This window comes from Haliotis asinina, chromosome 5 (assembly GCF_037392515.1).
Source record: "Haliotis asinina isolate JCU_RB_2024 chromosome 5, JCU_Hal_asi_v2, whole genome shotgun sequence".
Taxonomy (NCBI): Eukaryota; Metazoa; Mollusca; class Gastropoda; order Lepetellida; family Haliotidae; genus Haliotis; species Haliotis asinina.
Window position 1 is genome coordinate 66,194,275 of NC_090284.1, and position 24,682 is coordinate 66,218,956.

The 24,682-nt window shown below is 40.4% G+C and overlaps 1 protein-coding gene across 1 annotated transcript in view; it reads left to right on the forward strand.

Moving 5' to 3' along the window:
* Positions 1–2,714: 2,714 nt before the first annotated feature.
* LOC137285082 (sodium-coupled monocarboxylate transporter 1-like) overlaps positions 2,715–24,682 on the forward strand; it is a 28,665-nt gene continuing 6,697 nt past the window's right edge. Inside the window, exons 1-11 of the mRNA XM_067817289.1 lie at positions 2,715–2,807; positions 3,171–3,770; positions 15,023–15,088; positions 15,380–15,431; positions 16,073–16,140; positions 18,532–18,686; positions 19,266–19,406; positions 20,302–20,431; positions 20,930–21,018; positions 23,934–24,049; positions 24,441–24,508. Of these exons, the coding sequence (XP_067673390.1) occupies positions 3,399–3,770; positions 15,023–15,088; positions 15,380–15,431; positions 16,073–16,140; positions 18,532–18,686; positions 19,266–19,406; positions 20,302–20,431; positions 20,930–21,018; positions 23,934–24,049; positions 24,441–24,508 (1,257 nt within the window). The 5' untranslated portion in view covers positions 2,715–2,807; positions 3,171–3,398. The remainder of the gene's footprint in view (positions 2,808–3,170; positions 3,771–15,022; positions 15,089–15,379; positions 15,432–16,072; positions 16,141–18,531; positions 18,687–19,265; positions 19,407–20,301; positions 20,432–20,929; positions 21,019–23,933; positions 24,050–24,440; positions 24,509–24,682) is intronic.

Here is a 24,682-nt window from a genome sequence, read left to right on the forward strand (position 1 = left end):
ATAGCACACCTGGCAACTAATTGCATAATGTGCGTCATTCTTTTTAACAAGTTATTTACTTAGACAATAATGAGCTAACAATCAATGTTAATTCTTTGAAAGAAGGGGGTTGTTTTACATAGACACAGACACGACAGAGTGTATTCAGTATAGAATAGTAAATGTACATACATAGACACTATCGTTTGACAAATCCCCCATTTAAATCCCCATAAAACTAATTAATCAATCAGCGTGTTAATTCTTTGAATGTCATTTAGAAGCGTGTTATCGGTTAATCCTTTGATCGATCCAGACAAAAGAAATGCCAAATGGGGGCCTTTTGTCGGGTAATCTAAGTGGCGTTACCACTAATTATACCTGTTATAAATTCATTAACTGAGCATCAAGTGAATAATGACAAATAACGTGTAGGTTTATACCACCTAACACGGATTACAACCTAGCGACACCAAGTGATTTTGACAGAATCGTCTATGAAAACAAGGGTTGTAACTCGAAAACTAGGCAAAGCAGGAGACAAAACTAAATGATAGTAGATTGTGAGAACAGGTAGCTTTCATTTTTCTCAACAGCTTTCGCGATTTCAGGTTTGTACAAACCTGTAAACGAAATAGTTTAACCCCTGAAATGTAGATGTATACTGCACAGACCCTCATTTCTATACCCTATTACGTCACGCCGCTCTGATTGGTTGAAATTTCGTTTGCGGTTGAGAATTGTGCACTGTTGACAAAAAGGTCGAGTTAAGGTAATTAAAGATCGAAATGAGCATTTTTAATGACGGGGTTTCATTTATAACGATGTCAGCAAATGATTTTGCATTTGTACCCTATTAGAGTATATGTGACCTTTAAATATGGGGATTACAGCGATGCGATGTGACAGTATTGATTGAGTTCATTTACATCAGTGCAAAAGTTTTCTTGATGTGAAATCGAACACATGTAACACAAAAAATGTTAAGATACGATGAAATTGTAACTATTGAACACTCCAATTTTCAGTAAATGAGAGACAGGCATTGATATGTAAGATGCGATCAATACCGGTCAATGTTCTGATTTTACAGTGCTTCCAAAGATTTAACAGCTTATGTTTTGAATACCATACAATGGAATGTAGTGCAAAACCATCCATAGCCACACTGATACGATGCGTCAATACGATGATGCCAACGTCCATAAAAAGACGAGAAGGTCAAACCTAATTTTTATGAAAATCAAATGTTTTTTTTACATTGCAGCAGTCAAAATTCAAATGAATGTCTTTTCAATGTAAGTAATATAGTTTCTTGCGTTTATATTTGAACTATTCCATTGTAATGTGTAGGTAAACAGGTCGTGAACGTAACGTTTGTTTTAAAGCGTCTACGAACTGCCTGTCTGCGTAATGGGAGGACACCGTGGAGATTTATCGGGAGGTAAACCCTGGAGATATCGAGGACGAGAAATTTCAGACCAGTGTCCATCCTGTCATTCGTGTCAAAATTGGTAGAGAAAGCTGTCTGACACTTTTTATATTTTCATATTTTCAGAACATCAAGAAAATGCAATGTCTATGGGTATTACAGTCAGCCTATAGGCCCAGCAAAAGAAGACACTACCATGCTCACAGTGCCGACACTGGAAATGTTGCACCCTTGGCTCTTCTTGATCTCAGAGCAGCCGCTGATACAACCGACAATAAAAGCTGAATATACACATAATGGCCGAAGCTCAGACATAAGAATCTCTTTTCGTGATTACATACAAATAAAAATAATTTTGCATTAAAAATTAGGGAACATGTTTCTGATAACTTTCACCCAGGCATTTATTGCAACCTTTTGCTGTCTAATTGTCTGGAATTATTTGTTGGCATCAGGGAAACTAAATGCCATTCAAATGCCATTCAAAGACCTGCTTTGATGGACTGAATCACGTCCTCCTTGAGGGATCAAAGGTTAGTCAGTAGTCAGCTTGGATGTGGAGTTCCTCAGGGCTGTGTTCTTGGTTCAGCCGTCTTCACGCTCAGGGTGAGTGAGTTAAAATTTAACGCCACATCGGCAACATTTCAGTCATATCGTGACGACTTCACCCTATACACAAGACCCACCGTGAGGACATTCAGACCTTGTGGCAAGCAAAGGTTTATATGTGTCAGATAAAGATGTGAATGCGTCGGACAAAAGGTCTGATTGGGTCAGACAAAGGAGTGAATGCATTAGGCAAAGGTCTGAATGGATCTGATAAAGGTTGGGTGATGGTCTGAATGTGTCATGTGAAGGCCTGAATGAGTGAGGGGATGGTCTGAATGTATCAGGTTACATCTGAATGTACCAGGTGAGGGCCTGAATGTGTCCGATTATATCTGAATGTGACACGTGAAGGCCTGAATGCCTGAGACAAAGATCGGAATGTGTCACATCACACAACAAGAATATGACAGGGGAATGACTGCCAGTGCGTTCATGCCATGTGAAAGGGACGCAACGAAAGCTTACTAGAATAAACTTGTCGGAAACGAGGACATACAATGATTTAATATAAACAGGCTGCCACATCATTCAAGAGGTGAATTCGATAGCTGGGACCCACTGGCTCCGATACTTCTCGGCTTGTTCCGCCGAAACCGTCACTGGAACGTATGTCTATAATTAGAGAGCGAGAAAAACAAGCCTAAAATGAGGTCACGAAGAGGGAGCTCACAGCAGGTTAATGTGTACAAGCGACATTATTCATTGGACTTACCAAACCACGTGCACGTACAATTGTCAGTGTGCTGGTGAATACATTGGACATAAAACGAAGACTTTCAGGGGCACAGTGAGTACTCATATGTTCCACTCTACTAATAAATAAACATTGCTTGTCACAGTGGTGTTAGCTCTTAAGGAACCATCTGCACCATATTGTTGCTGTGGTTAGGTTAAGGTTCTTTGTGTATAATGATTGTCGATCTGAAAATGTTTTTCTAACGTAATCCAGAATTGTTACATATATACATGCAAGCAGACATTTCAATTCATCGCAACACGCTTGAAAGCGACGCTGTGATTATACATTCGTGTACAACTGAAGGATTGTGATGACAGATTCTACATGGTCGGTTACGTTTATCAAGCCTTGGCAGTTTATATATACACGGTGCATTGAGTGTTAACCCATCGTTCTTTGTGTACCTTCCAGAGGAGTTTATATAACAGGCCAAGATGACCGTTTGACCGCTACCGCATCAGAACGCATTGGACATGCGAAATATCCCCACCCAGCGTTTGATGTCAGTGAACTCGTAGACCGTTCGTGATAAGACGCTCAAAGGGTTTAAATCTTTTCTCTGACCCCTGACACTTATTCACGGACAGTGGCCATTGAAGCACCACATGTGGAGTTGACTGTATACAGGAAACACACAACATGGACGAGGAAAGAAAATACAGCTATCAAACTGGCGAGAAAAGTACGTTCGGTATCATTGACTATGTGCTGTTTGGAGGATTACTGCTTGTTTCGGCGAGTATTGGTTTGTTTTATGCCATTAAGGACAGAAAGAAACACACAACGAAAGATTTCCTTCTTGCTGGAGGGGACATGCACGTTGTGCCAGTTGCCCTTTCCTTGCTGGCCAGCTTCATGTCAGCCATCACCATCCTCGGGACGCCATCCGAAATGTACAAATACGGCACCATGTACGGCTGGATCGGATTGTCGTACCTGTTCGCTGTGTTCCTGTCAGCTCACATCTACATCCCAATCTTTTACAGAATTGGCATCACAAGTTCCTATGAGGTAACACAAGACAGGTGTTATATATAGATGGTGGAAGTATTGTTTTTTGCATGTGTTTGTCAGTGATTGACAGATGGGACAGTGTCAGAATTCATGCTGTCGACATGGGAAGTAAGTGCTGCTACTTGACAGCATGCTTGTTTATCTATTATTATATGCTGCAAACATCTGTGCTATCATACATGCGAGGAAATAGTTATAAACTTCAAATAACGCATATATTGGAAAGTAAGCAGAAACTCTGTAAATATTGTCAAAGCTATACATAATATATTACATTACCATTCTTCTAAGGACGGACCTTATCAAACATGAGTTTCAGTTATCATACATAACGATATCAGTTCATGATAACACTACACTTTATTACTCTATAAGCGCAAACCCTATTTCTGAAACAAGATATACCGTAGGAAACAAATAAAGGAACATCACCTCATGGTAGTGTTGCTTTATGTATTCTCAGATTTCCTCCCACAGCAAGGCTGGTGATGAAAACGTGAAAAATAAAGGAACGCTTGAATTTCCATGTGTTCCTCTATTTGTTTCTTTCAGTATATAGCCAAACCGGTAATTGATGTTTCTATCAGCATTTATTGTCAATATGTTTTGTAACGTGGTACCGATTCTTCCATTACTACAATTCTCATTGAAACGTGAAGTGTGCCAGTTGTTGCTAATACCTAAAGACATGAGCACTTGGAGCATGTGGCATTAGTGAACGACTCCTTTGTATCTGGTCCCTACGAGAGACCAGAGGGGTCAAAATAGTTTTTTGAATTTTGTGAAACTGGTAATTACAACTTTTGAAACTGGTAATAACCACTTTTTCTGCTAATTACCAATTTTTGAAACTGGTAATTACCACATTTGAGTATCCCAGAGTATTTAAGAGAATGATTTAGAATTTGGTTGGAGAAGATTTTCCAGGTTCCAGTTTCAAAAGTGGTAATTTCCTGTTTTAAAAATGCTAAATACTAGTTTCAGAAGTGGTAATTTCCAGTTTTAAAAGTGCTAATTACTAGTTTCAAAAGTGGTAATTACGAGAAAAAAAGTGGTTATTACCAGGTTTAAAACAGAAAATTAAAAACCCCAACATTTTGACCCCTCTGGGCTTTCGTAGGTCCCAGTCGTAACTGTTCAACGGCAACTCGTGTTGTTCAACCGTTCAGGCACAGCTTGTGTTAAATTGTTATATCAGCTGGCGAAAGAAATAGTAGTCAAATGTTGAAATATGAAACCACCAAAATATTGAAATCGCAACATTTTAAAGGCTGAACTTTTTTAACGAAACGAAACTGTCTCTGCAATTAATGTTGCCTTTCATGGATGTAATACAGGGTGCATTCGTCGAGGTTTGGGTCGCCCTGAGGATTGAGGCCCTGCGCGTAAAACGATTTTCAAAGAGGGTGTTACCTAATTTATGAGATAATTGCCTCCTGTGCATATGTTTTAGTATTTTGCATAGTTGACTTTGATATTGTCACACGACAGTATGGAGACCATGTAACAATATTAACTATTACATTTATCCTTGATGAAAGTAAATAGCTGTAAACGATCAGCTGACTATTGGTACTAAGCAACAGTGCACAGCATTTCCGTGTTGTGTAAACGCGATGCCTCATGTGAAACATGTTGAGTGAGCGAATTCACTATAACGCCGATCAGTTCCGTGATATGCCAGCATGTCAGCTGGACGTGGGAGGTGATATAGGGTCGAGACAAGTCTGTCTTACGATCCCCGAATCATATTATTTTCCCAGATGACTAGTTCTGTTTGCAATGCCAAAGCCCTAAATGAAGCAAGTCTAAATTTCTCCAAGTTCAGGCTGATACTTTGGCCTCCCTGTCTTTTCATTTGAAATGGGTTTATGTGTTACAATCAAAATTATGCATACTCTGAAAAAAGAAGGGATAATGAACTTTCAATTTGGATAGGAAGTGTAAACGTTAACAAACGTTTCAAGGACAGACATCTTATGAACGCACCACCAATTTCCCTCTGTTACCACCCCTAAACGCAACGAATGATATGCACGTGCACAACCCAGTAGCCTCATACACGTGCATGGGTCCCATTTTTGATTTTGACGAAGGTCGGGATATCACTTATAACATTAATTTTGACAATCATCTTGCATCACACATTTGTTAGTGTTTGTTTATAGTCGTTTGTTTTAAAATGAAAATCGTACATATGCAAATCACATGCCATACACCAATCATCTTTCAAAAGCGACTGCATATTCTTAATCGTAAATAAAAAAAAAGACGAAGATCCCCTGCTTTTTTTAAGAGTAAATATTCACAGACTAAGCGTTAGTCTAAACCTAGACGGTTAGCTCTAGTTTAACCCACGAACGATTACATGCTTCTGACATAAGCGCATGATAACATGTATACATAGTGGAGTTACTGTACAAGCAGATGCAGTCTGACAATCTGAAATGAACATGAGTGTACATTTGTGTTTCCTCATCGCTTTCCTTTATTAGTCCTACACTTCGACCGTCTTTTTTCGACATTAAAATGAATTCGAACCAGCTCAGTTGGTAAGAACGAGGACAACTCTATTGATAACAATAACCGCGTAATGCACGTGTATTCCAGGCGATGCGTACTACGTGTGACTGTTAAGGACCGCGTAGTGCACGTGTATTCCAGGCGAGGCGTGGTGCTAGTGTTTGTACAAGGACCGCGCAATGCACGTGTATGCCATGCTAGGCGTGACACTTGTGATTGTTTAGGACAGCGTAATGCACGTGTATTCCATGCAATGCGTGGTACGTGTGATTGTTCAAGGACCGCGTAATGCATGTGCATTCCATGCTAGGCGTGACTCTTGTGATTGTTCAAGGACAGCGTAATGCACGTGTATTCTTTGCAAGCCGTGGCACTAGTGATTTTTCAAGAACCATGTTCTCTGTATATATTACTTATTGCAAACCATTTCATAAACAATACGTCAGTCTGTTCCATTATATTCTGTATTGTCACAATACGTCGGTGTTATATACGTGTCCTTCCCAACTGAATATACATATCAATCTTTGTATCGAATACATGCGCACAGTCCTTCAAACATGGGATCTGTGATGCATATTTGTTATTCAAATGATCCCCGCGTGTTAAAAAGAGGATATACCAGTTGACAAGAGGTTCCAGCTGTTCTTGGACTATCGGAAACCAGTTGAACAAACATAAAAAAAACTGTCGTTGCGTGGTTTCCCCGACAACTGACTGAGAATCGTGAACGAGGTCATGGGCAGGATTTTTGAACTAATTCTGAATGTTGTCTGGCTTGTTTGTCAGAGTGTTTGTGTAAAGACTGCACGAATCTGTGACAAATACGAGCACGGCACCACGTTACATCGTTAATCACATTATGCATTGTGTCGATTATCCTTGAAGAAGTTTCTTATGGTTGCCATAGAAACAAATATTACGTTTGACCCAAACCTAGTTGCTAACTGAACTGAAGCTGTGAAGCAACTCTTTCCATTTAATCACTGTTTGAACTCTTTTAACCGCTTTTAATCTGCGTGCATGCAGTTCATGCAAAGCAAGGTCAAGGCCGCATCGCGTCGTGAGGTATTATATGACGCTAGTAGAGGACGTGGAAGCCGATATGGTCTCGAGGAGGGGGTGTTTTTCATGCACGACGGACTCTGTACCATATGGGACACTGCCATGGAAAATAATCATGATTTAGTTTGTTGATATAACCCACGTGTCTGTCTTTACATTAGCGTAAAATTCCATAAAACCCCGCACCATCGTGTTATCTATACATATATGTTCATGAACTCATACACATAAGCGCTCACAAAATACTCTTTCATTCTTTGGCGCCCTGTCTGTCATTAACGGAACTGAATGTTGAGCAGCGACACTGAAAAGAGTTGCGTCCCTTTGGTTTGTAAGTTCGGATACCAATATTTCTTCGAATATGATCCGCTTTCCGCGTTTTGTTCCCAACAAAATAGCTACCCACAACATATACTGGTCATTTGTGATATTACCTTAATGCTTTCAGATAAATATATGATCTCAACACTGTACGTCCCTTATATAATGGAGACACTTTTGATGAAGGACCCCGTTGTTCCGAGTTACTCAACTTCACTATGACATGATCCGAAGTGTTGCCCTATCGTAACTTTGGGCTTATCAGCACCGGCGGGTTAGGGTCTGGGTTAGAATTGATTGTCAGCAATCCCACAGGGTTGGGTAGTCAAGCTCGCTGACCTGGTTCAACTGGATTTATCGATGTTCGTGATGTCGGTCACTGTATTGTCTGGTATTGACTTGATTATACAGACTGCCGTCAAATAGATGGAACATTGATGAGTGTGGCGTTAAAAAAGCAAAAGCATTTCCTTTCTCTAGTGCTGAGATCCTGTCAGTGACAATATATGCCTTGGTGCCAGGCTATGTTTGCGTTACAAGCCACTTTGAAACAAGTCTTTGAATGTCATTTAGAAGTGAAAATACATAAGAATGAAGATTTTTATGGATATCAACTTCTTTATGAGAGAACACAACGTTTCGGAGTTAATGCTTACTCCTTCATCAGGTGATTGAGAAAAATTGATAAATTAATAAATTTAATTGATAAATTAATCTCATCTACCTGTGTACATTCTATCTATGTAATTCATGTATAGCCTATCTACCCGAGTACATACTTGTGTTTGTACATCACCAACCCTCATGTAAACATGCTCACCCCCTATCGTGTGTTATGTACATCATCCTATCATGCGTAATGTATCACCATTGGCTTCCATCCTTATCCCCAATCATGTTATGTAAACATATCCAATCAACTGTAATGCATTACCATTGGCTTCCATCATTGTTATCTTAACTATCGGCTTCCCATCAGTGCTTGTTTATACTAGCTTTCGTTAACTCATTCCACTTGTTACTTTGTTATTGTTTTACCTGTACATATAAATACACCTCTGTATCCCTTTCTCAATCACCTGATGAAGGAGTAAGCATTAACTCCGAAACGTTGTGTTCTCTCATAAAGAAGTTGATATCCATAAAAATCTTCATTCTCACTTTGAAACACTAACAGACTCTTCACATGGTTTAGCTTAAGAGACTTAAAAAAATACAGAATACATCTGTCAAATCACGTAAGTCCAGTCCCCACCTCACTTCATTGGTTCCCCATTGTATCACGTATCAACTTTCAAGTTCTCTACACCATTTATAAAAATGTCTCCACAACCAAGCCCCATCTTACCGTCACTGACTTGATCACACCAGCCAGAACCAGTCAGAACTCTTTGATCTCAGAATCAGCTCCTACTGACTGTTCCAACGTTCTGACTTTCTTAATTTGGTAAACGATCATGTCTTTCATGCAGCCCCAAGACTATGAAATTCACTGACAGTCCACATCAAAGACTCTGGTTCCCTGACAGCTTTGTAATCACAACTGAAGACCTTTTCTTTCCACTGCGCTTTTAGCATGCACTAGTGTGTGGATTATAGCGCATGGCAAATGGCCCATACACATTGTCTATAAAAATAAAAAGAAGCATTCTCTCTTATGACAGGAGTAGCCTCTCTAGGAAGAGAATGAAATAGAAGTTGTTATCCATAAAACGAAATTCAAAACTTCTAAATGCCTTTCAAGAACCTGTTTCGTTTCGTAATTATGTCTATATCTTTATCATTTTCATCGTTGCCTGAACCGGAAGAGTTGAACGTAGGTAAGCGCGTTGTTTTCTTTACACAGGAGGATCTTTTGCACCTAATTCCCTCGCCGTTGTGAACTTTTCTATGCCCGATCTTGTCATGCGCTACATTTCCATGTACTCTAAACAGCAGGTCATGGATTAGACAGACTTAGCTTCTGAAAGTATATAACTTGGATACAAACAAAGAACTTCATTCAAAATGAAAACAAGTCGCAGCCAGGCGAGGGATTCGGAAGAGTTCCTTGAGCCTTATGAGACATCAAGACAAGCTTTATTTAGGGTATGACAGTGATGGCTGGGTGTAAGGGGAAATAGTATGGTTCAGGCACTGTGAGGCAGATGGATATGTACATATGCATCACTATTCATGTCTCTCTTATCCTCGGTGAAGGTCTAGTGGTGTTCTATGATGGGTGGAAGGGATAAATAATATGGTTCGTCGGGGTTAGTGTTGAAATTGCACCAACCCGTGCTTCTCCTGATGACGATGCTGGTAATCGTGTACCACTTAGGAACAGTGGTGCCCATGATGTCAGTCGCTTGTTGTATGGTCTAGACACTATCATTGCAAGCCATCATCTCGCTGATGGAATATTGTTGAATCAGCCTTAAACAACAACTAACATGTGAACCACAGCTTCGGCTTAAAGGGTATTGCACTCATATAGAATGAACCCGCGAATACATGTGTAGAATTGGTCTTCACTAACCAATGCTTGCCGTAAGAGGCGGCTAACAGGGTCGGGTGGTCAAGCTCACTAATTTGGTTGACATACGCCATCGTTTCCAAGTTGCGTTGATCGATGCTCATACTGTTTGTCACAGGACTGTCTTGCACAGACGCGGTTATTTACAGACCGCAGCCATATCCCTGGAATAATGCCAAATGCTGTTATATCAGATACAAGTAGTTGCACGTGAGAAACGTGTTATTTTAGCAGGCATGGGAAGGGTTTGAGTGGGGAGTGGCAACTGGGACAAGCGCTGAGAAACATGTCGTGTCCTGTGCACCAAGGATGTTGAAACTGAAATGATTCATAACAAGGACTAATTGTTGTAATTAATCAAGATAAGAACAGGGTGACGTCAGTAACCAGAGACACGGTAACTTGCGAGAGTATATGGTTTTAGATTCTTAGATTTCAAATTACTATTCCTTACTTCTGGCAATTCGTTTAAGTTATCTCCTCCTCTTGACCCTCATGAAATTTGTGTATCAGATCCCCGCGGGCGACTATTTAGGTTGTCTGATTAATGTCACATGTTAATTGGGGTCACAATATATTCTTATCACTCAAACAGCGTAACAATGACTTCAGTCTAAGCCGATTTGTGTCGAGACGATAGTTTCTGATAAAATGCTTCTCAAAATGTGTGTTAGCGAAGAGACAACTGAGAGGCGTTGACTTTCACGTGTCGAAAGACTATAATTCTCTATGTGATGTTGCAACCTGTTGGAGCAACCTCTGCATCAACGTACACAGCACCAGCTGTCTGCGTCGTCACCGTCAAGGAAGAGTGTCTGTAGCTGATTTAACCCAAACAAGCATGATAAATACAGACAAGTGTTGCTTGTTATATCCCCACGCGTTAGATTGAAGATAGGTGCAGTATCACAACATATCTTTAGGTCTGTACAACGTCGTTGTGTTAAGGGAGTCTAGTGGGTAAAACGTTCGCTTGTCACGGGTTCGATTTCCAGCGTGGGTACAATGTGTCCATTTCTGGTGTCCACAACATGTTATTGTAGGAATAGTGTTAAAGCGGCCTAAAATCGTACTCATTCACACTGAACTACGTCTTTATTTCGCGAAGGGGTAGTCAAGTGGTTAATGCGTTCGCTCGGCTCTATTAAGGCCCGGGTTTGATCTCCAGCATGGACTTAATGTGTTAAACCTATTTCTGGTGTTCCCCGTTTTGGTGTTGCTGGAATGTTGCTAAAATCGGCGTAAAACCCCAAACCCCAATTCACTCAAGCCCTGACTTATTTCCTTAAAATGTGTCATTTCTTGATCAAACAATAACAGATCGGACAGTATTATGTTAAACTGTGGATTGGTATCTTAATTGTCTAGCACTACAACTTTTGTCCGGATTGGTACAAGCAGACAGACATGCTCGCACGCGCGCACACACACACACACGCACGCTCGCTCGCGCGCTCGCACACTCACACACACAAACTACGCAAACAAAACACAGACATAATCCTCACTACATTAGAGCTATAGTTTTGAATGCGATGTGAATTCCCCTTCATCTCGTCCCATTTCATCTGTTACCTTGGATGTCGTTCTTTCATAAGTATTTTGGACGCTTATCTACCGGTAACATTGATTCCGTCTGGTAATATCGGCAGTAGATGTACGCGTTTCAGGCGGTGCCAAGCACAGAGATGTAAACTAAGGGACAAACGAAATGATACTAAGTCGAAATCCCTGATTTGTTGTTGTTACAAAACGACAAATGCTCATTGAGAATAGGGAAAGTGAATTTTATCAATAAGAGTTGTATGGGTAACATGCATGTTATACTTACTAATTCACTCTCCTTTTTCACAGTGTTGGCAAGCACAAGTGCTCCCTTGTTGCTTTTCCAGGTTTCTTCACAAGCTATGCGATTCAACATTTGTGAGGAGACCTTGGAAACAAATAAAGGAACACTTGTCCTCACATCTGATTCCACATTGTTTCCCCTCAGTATATATTTCATACCACACAAATACTAAAGACTACATGTTCTATCGTATGCAAAGCAAAAACATTTAAAAATCAGTGGTAGTCCTCTTCAAATCGAGTATAAACCACAATGTGTACGTGTAACTTTTAGCAATATTTCAGAGTACCACCAGAAATGGGCTTCACACACCGTGTCTGGAATTAAAACTAGGTCTTCGAGCGAAGGAACGCTTTACCCACTTGGCAACCCCCCTGGCCTTGCGCAGCCAGAACAGTTACAATAGGATACCACTTGTATCAATGACGATTATATTTGTACATAGTAAGAGGTGTTTTGCTCTGCAAATGTAGGTGTGTATCTGATGTTTCTTGGTGTTACATCTATTGTAACCCAAAGCACACGATGTGTATAATGTTGTTTTATGCCACAACCAGGAATACACACAATAGACACAAGAGTATAATATTATTATGTATTATTATAATATGTGTTTATCGTTATGGGTAAAACAGCACGGTGTTATATATCATTCCCGTTTACAATGACGAAGTGTAAGTTATTATTGTCGCCCATGATACTCACTGAAAGGACGCAAGAGACGCTGTAACCTGGGTTTCACACTGGTGCATGTTTTCACGGTGACTCACAGGACACGAAATCCAGGTTTATGGGGTAAATATTGGCAGCGAGTGTGCAAACAGCAACCTCAAAAAGATTAACATGTCACGAGTGACGTTTTTATATGCAGGTTTGTAAATAATTGGTAATATAGTAGCACATTCATACATAGATCGGGTAGTCTAGTGGTTAAAGCTTTCGATTGTCACGTTGACGAGTTCGAGTCCTCTTATATACGTGTGACGAGTAACGCTTTATATACACTTTTGTTATGATAATTTCGTTTTCCAAAGTTGATTGTAGTGGCACATAGTAATGGGCAACAGAGTAGCCTTAGATTCAGAGCTTTCGATTGTCACGCTGAAGACCCGGGTTCGATTCCCTGCATGGGCTCAGTTATAGTGTATCTAGTCCTGATACTGCAGGAATGTTGCTAAAACCGACATACTCACTCACTGTTCCCTGTGATGACTGTTTTGCAGTTACGTTTAGCTAGATTCAGGGTCCTAACATGCCATCGATGACTCATCCGTAATGGGTTTCTGGGTACACATGTGTGAACCCCATTGCTGGTTTTCCCAACAGTGTTATTGCTGGAATATTGCCAAAATCGGCGTAAAACTAAACTCACTCACGCACTAAAAGCTACACTGAGACTTGCATTATTTCGGGACTTCCTCCCACACAGATCTGCCACACATTGGTGTCCTTAAAGTACGTACAAGATAGAAAACTCCAAAGTCTCACTCAGTTTGGTTCATTTGAAAAGCAAGGCAACCTCTGTTGAAAGCTGCTGATATAGCTGAGAAAGACTAACTGTTAGTCTCTGTATAACAAATAAATCCATTTACATTGAAAATGAGCCCCGGGTAGACCAGAGCTTAAGGCCTGTAATTGGGGAAATCCAGACATGCTTTCTTTAAGGTTTTAGCACTTCATGGAGGGCTAGGCTGTAGTGAAAATAATATGGTTCAGGGACTGTGAGACAGACTTCAGGGCTGGCCACATCATGCGGTTTCTGTATGAGAGAGCACAAGTGCTCCCCTCGCCTCAGACACTGTGCTCCATAGAGCATAACGTAGTTCCATGGACAGGCCAGTTAACCTGTGGAAGGCCAGTTAACTTGTGGTCTGGAGTTCATAATTTAACCTGACATACAACTGGAATACTGCAAGAGGCGTTAAACGAACTACACGCATTCACCCACACACTGGATTGTGCCAGGTTTCCTGTTTCTGATACGAAAATATTATATTTCTCTCTGAGGAATATTACTAACTTTTTGTCAGAGTATATGTTTCAGTAAAATTCACGGTGAGTTGGCGTGCGCGTATATCATGAAAAGTTTGCGTCAATAGTTTTGGCTTTATTTTATAAGGAAACGTGTGGAAATGCGTGTGAAGTGTATCATATGAATTCCATGAACGCAGAAATATACTTAAGTCAGCTGGAATATGCAACGAGTCAGTTCGTGAATGAGTTTAGTTTTAAGCCGCACCCAACAATATTCCAACGATCTGGCAGCGGTCTGTAAATAATCGAGTCTGGACAAGACAATCCAGTGATCAATACCATTAGCATTGATATACGCAACTGGGATGACACGAGTCTTCCAAGTCAGGGAGCCTGAATACCCGACCCCCTTGTCGCCTTTTGCGACAACCATGGATTACTGAAGATCAATTCTACCCAGGATCTTCACGGATAGAATCTATGCACAACGAAACGTCACCTCTTGTTGCAAGAAGAATGGTTCTGTAGAATCTTTCCCTTCTTTCATGGGTTAAGTGTTATGAAGGGCGATGGGCCGGTGTAACATAGTGGTCAAAAGCGTTGGCTCGTCACGCAGCCACATGGGTACACTGTGTGAAGCCCATCCCTGGTGTCCACGCAGTCATGTTGCTGGAATATTGTTAAAAGCGGCGTAAAAAAACACTCGCTATGTATCATAATAAACGATTTACAGCCAACACTTGACGCAACTCCAAAAGTGTTTTGAAAAGAAATAAAGTACTACTTAAAACGGATTTATAACAAATAGACCTGTTTGGATGTTTTTGTACTTAACCTGGCAGCTCTATATTCATACATATAGTCTGGGTTCGAAGCCTGCAGTGGGTACTTATTTCTGATTGCACTGTGGTATTACTCCCTGTGCGAGTACCGGGAGAAGAATCTGTTAGTTGAAACTGGTGCACAATCAATGGTTAAAAGCTAGGACTTTCTTTGTTTCAGTATCTGGAGTTCAGGTTTGGTCCAGCGGCCAGATTGGCCGGTGCCATGACGTATATTGTACAGATGGTAAGTGGAGATATTCAACCAGCGTTCTGGTTAACTCTAACGGATACAGAGAACCAACATGTGTTTGTGAGAGGTAACAAGAGTATGTACAACTGAAACATTTCAGTCCAAACATGAAACCGTCGTAAAACATAGTCTCCGCCTCTACACAGTCTTTATGGATCGTGGTTTATGTATTTTACATTTTGCTTTCCTCGACTAACAGTATATAGCTTCACATCACATAAAATAAATGTTTCCGCTATCCTGTTTCACATTCACTAATCAGTGTTTCATCTGCGACTGTTCCAGACAATCTACATGGCTTGCGTGCTATACGCCCCCTCACTGGCCCTTAACGCAGGTAGGTATTCAACTGATACATGCTTCATATTCCTCTCCTGGGGAACGCTGAATGTTAGTTTTTGTAAACAGATTTACTCTTTACCTCATTTGCCCAGAAACTGAGGTACACACTATTTCACTCGCAGCAACCCCTGAATGCAAGTTATCTTTATTCCTTTCACCAAATTTGAACACGGATACGTATTCAGTGGTTATCCAATGTTTATAGGTCTCTCCAATCTTGAACACACATACGTCTTCAGTGGTTATCCAATTTTTATACCTCTCACCAATCTTGAGCACACATATATGTTCACAGGTTATCCAATCTGTATTCCCCTTCACTAACCTTGAACACACATACGTATTCAGTGGTTATCCAATCTTCACATGTACCTTGAGCACAGATACTTATTCAACAGTTAACGAATCTTCATTCCCTTCACCTACTCTGAACAGAGATAAATATTCAAGGATTAGCAAAACTTTACGTCTTTCACTTACCCTGCACAGAGATAAGCATTCAAGCATTAGCAAATGTTTCTATCCCTCACTAGCGAATCTTTTCTAGGGTTAACCAATCTTTATATCCATCACTAACCCTCAACACGACAAATTCCATGTGATGTACATGTATAATCATTCCCTGTGCATTTGCAGTGACAGACTTCGATCTGTGGGGATCGATCTGGGCTGTGGGGCTTGTCTGCACCTTCTACACCTCCATTGTAAGTACTGTATCCTATCTGTAGGGGCAGTGGGGTAGCCTTGTGGTTAAATCGTACGCTTGTCACGCCGAAGACCCAGGTTCGAGTCCCCACATGGCACAATGTGTGAAGTCCTTTTCTGGTGTTCCCCTCAGTTATACTGCTGAAACTAAGTGGGCGATTGTAAAAGGCGGCGTAAAACTAAACACACTCACTGTATCTGTAATTGACCTGTGTGTAAATATTTACAATCGTGGCTTATTGTTGGTAAACGATTCTTGTTTGAGCATAACTATCCCTCGACCTAACTATAGAGTACTTGGTCAGGTCTCCCAAGGCACCGTAAGTTGTTGTGTGGAGTTCCCTCCCTTAGACGTGTCAGGATAATGGTGATCGTGGGTTTGAATCCACCAAGCGGTCTCATCACTACGACAATTGTAAGTCTGTGTTAGTGGATGATTGTTCTGGTTGTACTTGTTGCCTGGGTTTACCTTTCACAGAACGTGTCTACTCTTGTAGACCTACGGTAGTCGCAACAGAAACACAATCACGATGATACTCGCAAAGGTATATTTGAAATAGCAACATTTGATGTTAGGGGTACGCTACTTGATTTAAACAGTGTTCGTCTCATTGTTCAAACTATGAAAAAATGATAAAAATATCCCCAAAACAAACAAACAATGATAACAAGAACAACAGAAACACAAGTAAAAGTGGAAAGAGGTTATACGAGCAACGAAACATTTTTTATTGCGATAGCAAGTGATACAACAACCACACGTACGACACGAGGAACAAACATCAGCGTATATCAGTATGATTCCGTGTAATGGTTTCATAAATCTAACAAAGGATCAAGATTATTTCATAGCCCATTTCCGGTGTCATCCGCCGGGATAATGCTGGAATATTGCTAAAACGGCGTAAAACATTACTCACTCAAAGCTATTTTATGATAATTTGATATCTGAAAATAACCTTCCCACCAAAGTCTGTGATAAAAAGATAACAACGTGAATCATCATGCGATTGGAAGACCGTATTTTTACAATATGGAAAATCACACCGAAGCACAAAACTCCTAGAGTTTCAAAATGAATGTATATATAAAGCCATTTATACAAAAAGCAAGTTGCATAAAACGAAACTGGTTGGTAAGGATTTATAAGGATTTTTTTTATTATTTATAAACTTATATCTATAATGCCTTTCACTCCCTTCAATTTCTTAAAAAGACTGGTGGTGACAACCGTTATTGGTATGAGTATATACTGAATGTTCAACTATCAGACTGTTTTAAAGAATTCATTAATCTCGTTAAAAAACTATTCAACATATGAACTTTCGGCTATTGATGTTTTATTTAGCTGTAATAGCATCCAGTTTCTCAATCACATGATGTTAGTGGTTATACGCTCTATATTTGTGATGAACGTAAAGATGTTTCAAACCCCCTTTTATTATCTATAACGCAGTATTAAAAGATGTTGAAGATACTGAAAAATATACCTTTTCGAAAAAGATCAACAGGAATTCATTTAATAGACTATGGGATATATCACCAGCATTGTCAGTGTTAGGACTTTACTTTACTATGATAAAGTATTTGCATTTCATTGTTGTTGCACAATCTTGCTCTCAGACTACTGTTCCCAGCACTTAATGTAATTGAATATGTATGTGTATCTTTGTATATATGTTTAAGTCTCTTAAATTGATCTTTGTGTCGAACTGACGTGAACAAAACAACAACAAAAGAAAAACAAAAACCAAACCAGCAACCAACCAACCAACCAACCAACCAAACAAAAAACTACAACAATGAAAGAAGAAAAAAGAACGCGCCCCCCCCCCAAAAAAAACCAAAAAACAAAAAAAAGCAACAGAAAACACCTATAAAAATGTATATTGAAATAATCGACAAATTGAGTCTTCTGTAAGAACGACTGCGTTGCTATTTACAGCGTATTGACGCCGTCTTTTCGAAGTTCTTTTAACAGTGTTCCAACTATTTTCACCCCAGTCATTTCTTTTTGAAGTATGAAGAAAAGAGTTCCACACAGTATACAAGAAAACAATTCCGGAAATATCAGATTAATCATCTCGACTGTAAGCAATGGTAGTACCAATGCAGTTGACTGCATTGGAACGATTCTCGGTGACTCCACTCACATACAACCAGATTATGTCTATATCATTGCAGTCCTTGAACTTGACGAAACTCGAGTGTAGGAAACACATAACACACAAACACTGCCATCCAAATTAGATGCTCATCAGTTGAAGAAAAAAGCAATGTTTAGGGATTAGTCTACACACGTTTCGGTATGAAAATAATTTTCCACAAACAATGAGATAATCCGAATGTGATCGTTGTATAACTTTAACTCAAGCGTTCCATGTCCTCAGGGTGGCATGAAGGCCGTACTGTGGACGGACACGTTTCAGACGTTCATGATGATTATTGGTCTTCTGGCAGTGCTGATACAGGGTTGTCTGGAGATCGGCGGCTTCGCCAGGGCCTGGGAGATCGCCTTCAATAACTCTAGAGTGGAGTTTCTGGAGTAAGTTGGTTGATAAGTAGCAGTACCATGAAACGATGTCCGATGGTCGCTGTGTGGAGGCTCCAGTGTCTACTTGTGGTAGATTTTTACACGTTCTTTTTCTTACACGATTTACTCATCCTCCGACAAACCAAACGTAATTTGTAAAAATTAAAAAGCAGTGTATGAAAAGCAGTTGTTATTATCTGTATGAATGCAACACGTTATGAATCAGAACTGTATTTACTATCGCAATCAATATGGAAATCCAGGATCAAAGACCTGTGATACAGTAATACTATAGACCTGTGAAAAAATATATTGAAAAACTTATGCTGTTATCCTGTTTCTCTAGGACCTAATTTCTCCCAAACCACACAACATTTTGTGAATATCAAACAATGTTTATATTGCGACCTGACAACCTGAATTCCAGGATAAAACTCCTGACAACCTGAATTCTAGGATAAAACTCCACAAGTGAAGAGGTCTAGCTTTAGCATTGATTTTTCTTAATAACAACAATCCGAAATCAGATATGGAAAGATGCAATATAATACAAGTCGTTTATTGATAAACGTTAAAACCTTTGAACTCCAGATTCAGTCCTGACCCCAGCGTCCGGCACAGTGTCTGGTCTTTAGTTATTGGAGGCACATTCCTGTGGACCTTCGTGTACGGAGTCAACCAAGCCCAGGTGCAGAGGGCAGTGGCCTGTCCTACCCTCAGGAAGGCACAGATGTAAGGATGTATCTTACCTATATGAACATATTGGCTTATGTCCGCATATATCTCGTGTCAGTTAGTTCTTTCGCCCGTAAGTGTCCCATACAGGAGGATTTATCTTACCTCACACATAAATACCGTTTTCTGATTGACTGAGCCAATCAGTGTACCCCGCTTACAAGCAAAAGACATTTTCTATGTTACCCTCTGGAAATGCCGATTGTTATTATATATTCATTTGCTACTCCGTATATTGCTTAACTCCTGTACTCCTTATTGTTCTCCAATATCTACGCTTAACATTGAGGTGTTAGGTAAGACAAAGACTGGTCTACTGGGCTGGTCGTCTGTTAATGCTACTACTACTACTTCTTCTCTCTCCTCCTCCTACTTCTCCTCTCTTCTCCTCCTCCTACTCCAACTACTTCTCTCCTCCTCACCTCCTACTACTTCTCACTCCTCCTACTTCTCTCTCCTCCTCCTACCACTTACCCTCTCTCCTCCTCCTACTTCTCCTCTCCTCCTACTACGTCTCCCTTCTCCTGCTACTTCTCTCTCCTTCTACTACTGCTTCTCCTCTCTCCTTCTACTTCTCCTCTCTCCTCCTCCTACTGCTTCTCCTCTCTCCTCATACTTCTCTCTCCTACAACTACTTCTCTCCTCCTACAACTACTTCTCTCCTCCTCCTCCTACTACTACTTCTCTCCTACTACTACTACTTCTTTCCTCCTCCTCCTCCGCCTACTACTATTACTTCTACTTCTACTACTCTCTCTTCCACTACTACTACAAGTACTACTACTACTACTGCTACTACTATAAGCACTAACTCTATTGCTACTACAACCTCCACTTCTACAGCGTGCTCACATCATGTGTCATGCGTTCCTCTTCTGACCTGTTTTGACAGTGCCTACTGGATCAACTGTCCGGGACTCGCGATCATCCTCTACCTCACCGCCATGATCGGCATCGTCATCTACGGTTTCTACAGCAGGTGTGACCCACTCAGCCTTGGACTCATATCGGCAGGTGATCAGGTAAACATTACTCCACATACATCAGCTGAGGATACCGCGTTTAAGGATACGGGGGTGGTTGGACTCAAAATGAGTTAATGAAGGATGAACTGGGTAGAGATTGTAGACTCACCCAAATATAACCTACCATATCGTACTCGATAGCCTTCAGTGAATGAGTGAACATTGTTTTACGCTGCCCGTAGCAACAGTCCGTGAGAATGGGCTCACAATTTGGACCTGTGTGACGAGGGATGCTTTTGCCACTAGGTTTGTGAAGCGCCTGTTGTTATGAATTAATATAACTGGACAAAGTTTCAATTGTATTTTTCCCACATTATGTAAATCGTCAAAACTAAGTTACAAAATTTACGCGTAAATTGTTTCATCATTCAGAACTCCACGGAATAAGATCAAAGATTTTCTTTTTCCACTACCTATCCAAAGACTTTGGACGAAATTTGTTTGAACATCAGTCTTTAACACTAAACTGCTTCTTTCGGTAATTTGAATTCACAGCTCCTGCCGCTGTTTGTGATGGACGTCCTGGGAAAGATACCTGGAATACCTGGGTTGTTTCTCGCCTGCATGTTCAGTGGGGCACTCAGGTAAGATGCGCAGTAATGCAGTAATGCAGTCATGCAATCAAGGTGTTCAGTGGGGCACGTAGGTAAGACACGCAGTAATGCAGTCATTGTGTTCTGTAGGGCACTTAACTTCACTAGCAGTAATGCAGTCATTGCGTTCTGTAGGGCACTTAACTTCACTAGCAGTAATGCAGTCATTGCGTTCTGTAGGGCACTTAACTGCACTACCAGTAATGCTGTCATTGCGTTCTGTAGGGCACTTAACTGCACTCGCAGTAATATACAATCATGATTTTGTGTGGGTCACTCACGTAATGCAGTCGATTGCGTAGATCGATGCTCATGATTTCAATCACACGGTCGTCTTCTTCAGACTCGATTGTTGTCATATACCTGGAATATATTGCCGAGTGCGGCGTTAGAGAAACGACATACTACTACTACTACGATTACTACTACTACTACTACTACTACTACTACTACTACTACTACTACTACTACTACATTCTCCACACCGTACAGGCTGATTCGTTCCTTGTCTAAACATATTATTCTTACCTGTGTACTCCCGTCACCATCCCACCAGACGCCCTCGCGCATGTTTTCCCATTTATTATGTATTTTATGGTGAACTGCTATATTTATCTGAAATAAAACTTTTCTCTCTCTAGACATGAAAAATGCTTAACTGTTTTCGGATTGCCTCAAGTTTTCAGAGTAAGATCACAAAGATCGCTCATACCATGCATTACAAATACAACACCTATGTATTCATGTTATATACTATCTCATATCGTGGCATGACACGTGGGTCATGCCACATGACATTGGGTCATGCCACTCCCTGGCGTAAACATGATACTAGATTAGAAAACACAACTCCTTTTCTTTTTCGGGGTCAATGAATCCCTGACGTGACTCCCAGACGATGGAGAGCTACATGCGCAGACGTGATGCAAGGATCACTTTATGCATCCCCGGTGTTAAATATAACGCGAGATTCACACTTCCAGAGAGGCCAATGGCCCGGCCTCGTGTTATCTGTTATCCACGACCTCAGTATGATAACCGAAAGCTTAAAATATGTGATGCTAATATTCCGTAGTATTCATCTCATAGCTGAAAAACACCCCGCTGATACGGCTAAATATAATCTGTAAATGTCATGAGCTGAAAGATAAGACGTTTGTTAATATGAAACTTGCACGGGAAAGTATGTTGTAAGGAGCGGGCATCATCACCACCACTCTTCTAATCCCGATATAACGGCTCAGACTATTTGATATACATATCTTGTAAAAAATCTGTCGTAACCGTTTAGTTGGTCGGTTAGAATACGCATACTTTCAATCTTTTTCTTTTTTTCTAATACTATCTGGAAAATATACTACACACAACAAGCTGATGATCACCGTCTTTGATATTTAAGTGTACTTAGGTGACTATAGTACTCAGGTTAAGTATGGTAACATGAAGGTGATCCTGAACTGTTTTAAAGTAATATCGTTGTTCCGGGTTGTCAGTGTACAGGATAAAAAATATTTGCTTAATCGGCGAAAGATGTGATCTGTTTATAGAATACCATGTTCATAGTTTTACGTCGATCATAGGGGGAGGGGACAGTCATCTAAACGTTGCGCCCATTGTACATGCCAGGAACATGTGGTGGCCGGTTTAAACCCCAGGTGTTCCCGATCGTGTTTCTGGGTTTGTCTGGAACCTGAGCTCGCCAAATGTCCAAACTGGATGCATCAGTGACGACAAGTATGTCCATGTAATTCCATATTTGGCTCATACTATACGTTCCCGAATAATTTCAGGTTAGTAACTGACTGGACATAGCGTATGTTTATGATGCATGGGCGGATGAAAATTCCTTGATCCGCCCATGTGATGGGTGCCACCGGTGGGGAGGATACACTCACCTTTCGCGAACACCTGGTATTACATGTCATAATGATTCATCGTATCACATGGTGACAATCACTGGACGGTCTGGTTCTGATTCGATTTGTCTACAAACACCATCGTGCAGCTGTAATACTGCTTAAACAAATATGTGCTGATGATATAGTCAAAACTGAACATCGATTTCTTATGAATCCGGAAAGGTTTTCTCGCCTCTATTTCCACGATATCGGGATCGGCATCATTCATTCCTCCCTCATTAAGATGACACGTCATGAAGTAACTGAAACACTGTTTATAGCTCACTCATACGCTCGGTTCTGTTGGCAGAGAATACTTGCTTTAAGCATAATGTATATCAAGGTAGGGCAATTACATGATATTCCTTCAAAATATGACACAGCATGTGTTTATATGTGTAACATACCTTGAAACAATTGTCAAATCATATTTTTACCCAATTTTCCAAGAATCCAATGGAACTCTTATGCCTCAGTCTTGGAATCACTATAATTATAATAGCTTGAATATTGCTGAGTGCAGCGTAAACTAAACTCACTCACTCACTATGGTTTTTAATTTCACAGAGAATAACCTTTCATTTGATGCTGAATTATTTTGAATGGCGTCAATAATTCAAAAAATATACAAAATATTTAGCAATATTATGATATTTAGTGCTTTTGCTCCCTAGTCGGGTTTTACCAGAAGGTTTTTTACACGAATATTTCCACACGATCTCAGTTGTTATTGTATAGGTCTTGATATAGCGATCATGCATACCTCTCAGTTTGACCACATCTTCCCCAGATGGAGCTGTTTCCAGCCCCAGTGGCAGTACAATATAGTTGGTGTGGCTTTGTTGTATCTTTGTGTCTGCATCGGTATAATTTCAGGTCAAACACAAGTAGAGAATTGAACATGTGCAGATCATTCGCTATCATTTCGTGAATGCTTTTGACTTTGACCAATAGAATACGTAAACCGTTAATTTAAAACGTCGCCTCAGCACGTGACTTGTTCCACAGCACCATCTCATCAGGCCTCAACTCCATCTCCGCCGTCATCCTGACCGACATCATCAGGAAGTACTGCTGCACCAGGATTAATGAGAAAAAGGCGACCATCATCTCGAAGATTCTCGGTCTGTCCAACATACAGTTTACAATTTACATTGACCTATGTGCACAGCGTTTACGCAGCGGGCTTTAGGTTTATAGACAAGCATGGTATAGGCAATAGTTTGGAATAGACAATAGTCTACTATAGACAATAATCGTGTACAGGCATTAGACTCTTATAGACAATAGTCTGGTACAGACAATAGTTTCGTATAGACCATACTCTGGTAGAGTCAATAGCGTTATATTTACAATATTCTAGTATAGGTAAAAGTCTAATATAGACAGTAATCTGGTATAGACAATAGGTTGGTTTAAACAATAGGCTGGTATAGACAATAGTTTGGTATGAACAATAGTCTAGTATAGACAATAGTCGGACTTGTAATACTCTTGCTATTCCATCTCTTCCAGCCGTGGTGATCGGGTTTGCTGCTATCGGTTTGACATACGTGGCCGCAATGCTTGGAGGAATTCTAGAGGTAGGCATTTATATCAGTGTAAAATTATGTGGGGCTGGGATATGTAATACAGTGACACTTATGCACTCTTGAGCCGTGATGAATGCACAACATCCCAACCATAAATAATCTGCGCTGTTTTATAGCCCTTGATGTCTAAATGCAACATGAAGACTGTGCATGTAAAACCAGCCA